Source organism: Brassica oleracea, chromosome C7, assembly GCF_000695525.1.
Source record: "Brassica oleracea var. oleracea cultivar TO1000 chromosome C7, BOL, whole genome shotgun sequence".
NCBI lineage: Eukaryota > Viridiplantae > Streptophyta > Magnoliopsida > Brassicales > Brassicaceae > Brassica > Brassica oleracea.
The window spans coordinates 22,607,371-22,613,775 of NC_027754.1; the positions used below are offsets into that span (position 1 = coordinate 22,607,371).

The 6,405-nt window shown below is 37.5% G+C and overlaps 1 protein-coding gene and 1 pseudogene across 1 annotated transcript; one reads left to right on the forward strand and one right to left on the reverse strand.

Annotated features, from left to right (window-relative positions):
* Window positions 1–891: 891 nt before the first annotated feature.
* On the forward strand, window positions 892–2,610 carry LOC106306450 (annotated as a pseudogene).
* LOC106306449 (protein NLP4-like) lies at window positions 2,574–6,167 on the reverse strand. The gene is made up of 4 exons (XM_013743076.1): window positions 4,964–6,167; window positions 4,425–4,472; window positions 3,556–4,354; window positions 2,574–3,466 (listed from the first exon to the last, which is right to left on the reverse strand). The coding sequence occupies exons 1-4, from the start codon at window positions 5,705–5,707 to the stop codon at window positions 2,748–2,750; spliced, it is 2,310 nt and encodes a 769-aa protein (XP_013598530.1). The 5' UTR covers window positions 5,708–6,167; the 3' UTR covers window positions 2,574–2,747.
* Between the last annotated feature and the right edge of the window lie 238 nt (window positions 6,168–6,405).

Sequence of the window (6,405 nt, forward strand, 5' to 3'; positions counted from 1 at the left end):
TTCATTTAACCGGGCGATTATGGGAATTTAAAACGGGTATATGTAATTATTTTCTGGGGGAAATAATTTAAAATTGTTGAAAAGATGATAAAATCAGGGAACTCCTTTTTTTTTTTTTGAAAAGAGGTCCTACTTGGAAAAGAAGAAAACGAAACTCCTCGTCGTCTTCTACCACTTAAATTCTAGTAGCTCCAACATAAAAATAAAAAACAAAAATAAAGATAAACAAAAAAGAGTTTAATTATACACAAGGAAGAAGAAAGAACATGTTGTAAAAACTCTTCCGTGATTTTCTCTCCAATTTCCTAGATTTTTTTTCTTATTTCCTCTGTTGAATTTTGTTTCTTGTGTTTTATTATTGTTGCAAAGATCGTTGTCATATTTTTTTTTGTCGTGATTAGATGTAATTTGTATAAGTTTAGTAACCTTTCAGTTTTATTATTCTACTAGATAAGAGCGGGTATATTTTTGTTTCAAATTTTTTTTGAAAAATTTAATTTTTATTTTTGTATTTTTTTATACATTATAGTGGTATCGGACATGAAGAAAAAAAAACAGGGTTCATAATAGTAAAAATACTTGCTGTCAATGATTTTTTCATAAATAATATGATTAATTAAATATAGCTGTAATATTTATTTTTAGTGGAACAGTGTGTCATAAATTTTTTTTGCTCACACAATATATACACGAATTTTATTATTATAATAATAAGAATGGTGGATCCCTAAAATATAGAAAATAAGAAAAAGCTATAATAAAAAAAAGATAACTTATAATAAACTGAAAATTAGGTAAGAGGTATATTTATATGTAGACTAATGGCAGTTAGTTAGTAAAATATAGAAATAAATAGTTGGACATAACATTATCAATCCGTCATGATCCAAATTTAATGGTATTGATATATTCTCTCTTTCTTCCTGCAATCTATCATCTATTTGGATCTTCTGTTTGGTGTATGAGGCTTCAGTAATTCCCTTTCACTCATCCAAAAGTTTTGTTCTTTTGTTTTCTGGAATGATCTAAAACACAAGGAACAGAATAACCAATCTCATGAAATTCATTTGTCAAACCTTACCATAGTTTTAGAAAACGAAAAGAGATGACTTGCTTTTCTTGTTTGAATCCTCGAACCAAGGACACAAGAGTCGACATTGATACCACTCGTTACAACTCTCCTTACCCAACAACAGATTCTTCAGGTTCTTTCATTGAACCTGGCGGTGGAGCTAAGAGTTTCACTTTTAAAGAGCTAGCCACAGCCACAAGAAACTTCCGTGAAGTTAACTTGCTCGGAGAAGGAGGCTTTGGGAGAGTTTACAAGGGTCGTTTAGATTCAGGACAAGTAAGAGGAAACCTCTGTTTTGTAATAAATATCATTTGAGTTACTGAAGAAGTTAATATTTGACGAAATCAGGTGGTGGCTATTAAGCAACTGAATCCAGATGGGCTTCAAGGGAACCGAGAGTTCATAGTTGAAGTTCTTATGCTTAGCTTATTCCATCACCCAAATCTCGTTACACTTATCGGTTACTGTACTTCTGGTGATCAAAGACTTCTTGTCTATGAATACATGCCAATGGGCAGCTTAAAAGATCATCTATTTGGTTGGTTCCTTAACCATCTCTCTTCATTAATCTTACAAGTGTTTTATTGTTATAAAGTTTTTGACTCTTTTGTTTTCTTTTGCAGATCTTGAATCAAATCAAGAACCATTAACCTGGAATACAAGAATTAAAATCGCTGTAGGTGCGGCTCGAGGAATAGAGTATCTTCACTGCACAGCTAACCCGCCAGTGATTTACCGCGATTTGAAATCCGCAAACATATTGTTAGACAAAGACTTCAGCCCTCAGCTGTCGGATTTTTGACTGGCTAAACTAGGTCCTGTAGGAGATATGACTCATGTCTCCACACGAGTCATGGGAACTTACGGCTACTGTGCTCCCGAGTACGCGATGAGCGGGAAACTAACCGTTAAATCGGATATCTACTGCTTCGGTGTAGTCTTGCTTGAGCTGGTTACCGGAAGGAAAGCTATTGACTTGCGTCGGAAGCAAGGCCAGCAGAATCTTGTTGCTTGGGTAATAAGTAAATTCTATAAACCGGATTAAACCGGAAAATTTTAACTCTCGTTTTAACATAATTTTTAAATGTCTCTGCATGGGAGTCACGTCCATACCTCACGGATCAAAAGAAGTTTGGACATTTAGTGGATCCTTCACTGCGAGGAGCATACCCAAGACGATGTCTAAACTATGCGGTCGCGATCATCGCAATGTGTCTGAACGAAGAAGCTCATTATCGACCGTTTATAGGTGACATAGTTGTTGCACTTGAGTACTTAGCCGCACAGTCAGTCTCTTGAAGCTCGGAACGTATTCTCCACGTCACCGGAGGTCACAAGAACGCGACATGACTTATAGAAACACACAACAAGTCTTTGAGCTTTTTAAGAACTTCTGTTTGGTGTTTTGTAAGAAAATGCTTTTTATGCTCCCTAGAAAAAAGCATATATAGTTTTGTAAATCTTTACTTTTGGTTTTATTTTCTTATCATGTATATAAATATGAAAATTATGGTAACAGTTGAGTTCTTTTATATGTATATCTACATTTGAAAATGAAAAAGAAAACAATTAAAATGATGAATAATTATAACAGAACACAAAGGTACAAGCTTATTTCTACCATGTCCTATAAACTCTTCTTTTTCTTCATTCTTTCTCTGATATGAAGTCAGTGCTATAAACTGTAACCTGTAGCTGAAGAACGTTCAGGGAAACAATGAGAAGAAACATGAAGCAGAAGCATAATGGTGGTATGACTAGGTGTGGTTCTGCAAACATCTACACACTCTTCTACATCTTCATCACAAGTCAACAAAACCCATTCATTGTCTTCATCTAAATACTTTAGATCATACCTGCTCATATCCTCTAGACCAAACCGCTTCCCTATCTCCCACAATAGATCAGTTAACCTGCGCGAATCCCGCATCCTAAACCTGATCTTCTCTTCTCCATAGCTGACTTTAATCCTCAATGAGTCATCATCTTGAGATGATGACAACAAATGGGTGCCGCCTTGAGGGTTGTTTTCTAAACTAGAGAGAGTCAATACTGTCTCATCAAGACTTGATCCGGTTCTAACATCACCTTGAGAAGGATCAGTTGTCGCGCCGCTGGAACAGCATTGGCTAGAGCTTGAACTAGGGGACTTTGAAAGCTGCAATGGCTGCGGAAGAGGAGGGGAGATCTTGTCTTGTTGAGATGGTTCATGTGAGGCTAAGTTAGGGAAGTTAGCGTAGAAAGAGCTTATGGGGAGAGGACCTGAAACACATTCAACAGAATCAATCACTCGTTGGATCTTCTGAAGAGAATGTCCCACTTTCTTGATCTTTCTTGATGGCCATCTCTGTATACCATGTTGCCTACATATTCTCTTCAACGTCGTTGGACAAACTGACAAGGAGGAGATAAAACAAGATATCAATCTCTTAAAGACTTTCTGATTAAAATGAATCCAAAACATTGAGAGCAATGCTGCTTACCACCAATACTCTTGGCTGCATCTTTCAAACTCCCTGCAAAATACTGTCTAAGCACATCCAAAGTTATGTTTTTATCTGCTTTTGTACGCTTCTTCTCAGCCATACTACTGAAACCACCACAAGAGAACATGCTGCTCTCACTGCTTTTGTACTCATAACCTCTCTTCAAGCCAAACACATCATTTGGCTTGTCTCCACCATCAAATACCAATGTGTTCTCTATCTTTGGCGTTACTATCACTTCACTCTCTTCTTCCAGCTCCTTATCCGTAACAGTCCTTAAACTTCTAGGCACGTGAGCCATAATACTCGAAAGAGCATCCAACATCTTCCTCTGCTCCTCCACATCATCACACTCCTTTGGCAAAAAGAACTCCAAGATGAAATCAGCAGACCCCGTATGCACGCAGCGTAGCCGTATCGCAACGGCGCCATGTAAGCCGAACATGTTAGCATGGTGAGAGAGAGGGTACTCTGACTTCTTGTAGTTAGAGACATCGGTCGAAAAGCAAGGTCCATTGGTCAAGAAGGCTTGTCCCGCAACTCCTTGGCCTTTCAAGAGGTGATGCTCAGAGCAAGCTTCGTGGAACTCGAGGACTGTTGGATCGCCAACGTAGCAAGCGTCATCGATGGTTGAGATGCAGTGGATGTAGTTCTCGTCGTTGTGACGGCATCCGGTTTTGGTTTGCTGGAGACAAGAGACCCATGTTTGAGCTAAAGGTAGGTTATGAGTCTCACAAGCACATCTCAAGAGGTTTTGGATTTCAGGTAATGCAGCTTTGTAGGATAAGTCACATCCCTGACATAAAAGGAGAACCAAACTGGTTTATATCAAAAGCAGAACTTAAAGAACTTGTGTAGTTGATTACCTTTAGAGATGGCTGGATAGGAACTTCAGTGCTTCTAAGATCAACTGCCTGTGAACAAAAAAACATTCTCCCTTCTCAGAAAACACATTTCAATATCAAAAACAATGTTCAAAAAACCCGTTAGCCGGTAATTAGACGCTTTATATAGAACTAACGACTATACTCATATTATTCGGAGTTAAACATGATCTAGGCGTTAATGAATTTTTAATTTACTTTTAATATATTTTATATTTCTATCAGATATTTTAATTTTTTATGTTTAGTTTTTTTTTTTTTTTGTGAATTATAAAAATTAGATATCCAAAAAAGATGAAATTGTAGATTTGCAGTAATATTATTGTTTAATTTGACGGATTTAGACCAATTTAAATTGATATACACCAATTTCAAACGATTTAACTAGAATAGTTTAAACCAAATGAATAGTATAAATCGGATTTAAAAAAAAATTGTTTTGGCTATAACCGATTTTGCCACCGAAGTGGCCAACCGATTTTTAGAACACTGATCAAAAGCATTTAGAGAAGGATACAAACCTGAAGCGCTCTGCAAATACTTTCAAGCTCAGGTCTTAGTTTAACCATCTCAGTAGTCATCACAACCTCAATAACACCCAAACAAATCTTACTCCCTTGCTCAAACACCGGTATCGCCAGCGTCCCACGTACACCACAGTCCTGAGCATGCTGAACTCTCGGATACTCCTCGCTCCTGAAGAACCTAACATCAGGAGTCCACTCAGGAAGCTTCCCCAAGAAAACCCTTCCAGGCAAACCAGCTAAGGCCTTGGAATCATCTTGCTCAGCAGAGAAGTGATAGTTCACAGAGATCTCTCTGTAGTTTGCGAGCCTCTGACATAAAGGATCGTGGCTAAAGGGTTGTTCCTTTGTGGTTAAAACTCGCTTCCCGCCTCTGTTGACCGGAACCCATAACTGAATGAGTGAGCCTCTCTCTGTTGTGTAGTCTCTAATGTGTTCAACTGCTTGAACTAATCTCTCGGTAACTGAAGAAGCACCACCTCCTGGTCCGATCCACCATCGTTTGTTCCATTGAAAGTCTTCGAGGCTTGATCTTTCTGCGCAATCCTGACCGTACATGTGAGATACTAGTGCTGATGTGTCTTGAGTTGGAGACCATATGAAGGAAGATGGATCAAAAGGTGTTAAGTTAAGAAAGTCAGATCCATCTGTTGTCTCTAACCAGCAACCATCTAGTAGCAATCCATCCATGAAGCCAGTGTCCATAACAGCGTTATCGGTTTTGAGATAACTATCTTCCATGGATATGTATGTGCTCTGCTTTTTTTGGTTTAGCCCAACAACTTTTTTCTTAGCCGAAAAATCAAAACTTTAGATGATAAATTAGAAGAAAGGGAAACAAAGAAAGGCAGGACAGAGATTCTTGAAGATTTCTTCCTCAAGTGAGTTTCAAAAGTCCCTTTTATAAACTGACCTTTATTTGTAATTTGTTGTCTATGTGAGAGAGGGAGAGAGAGAGAGAGAGAGAGATCTCAAACCACAAGAATAGGAAGCTGTAAAGATTTGTCTGTTGAAGAAGAAGTACCTTCTTCAAGTAAGATATAAAAAAAAGAAGAATTTTTAACAAATAAAAATTGAAAGTATGAATATTTGTGAATCGTTATCTCCTCTATGCATGGGGACATATTTTGGTTTAAATTTACAGAACATCTCACTCTCTCTCTTCCAGGCTGCTTAAGATTCTCCCAGTTTCTTGAGAGAGAGTAAGGAATAAACAAAAGAGCAACAACTTTTTTTTTTTTTTTTTTTTTTTCATCTAGGATTTTATTTATTATATAATTAAACCTTACAAACCTATTACAAGAGACATTCAAGCCCAGACTAAAAACCTAACACGGCAACAACATTATAAGGCCCAACAACGGCCCATAAACCAAACCACCCACACTAAAGCGGAACGCATCACTTCTTCCACGTGTTCAAATCACGGTAAACGAGAT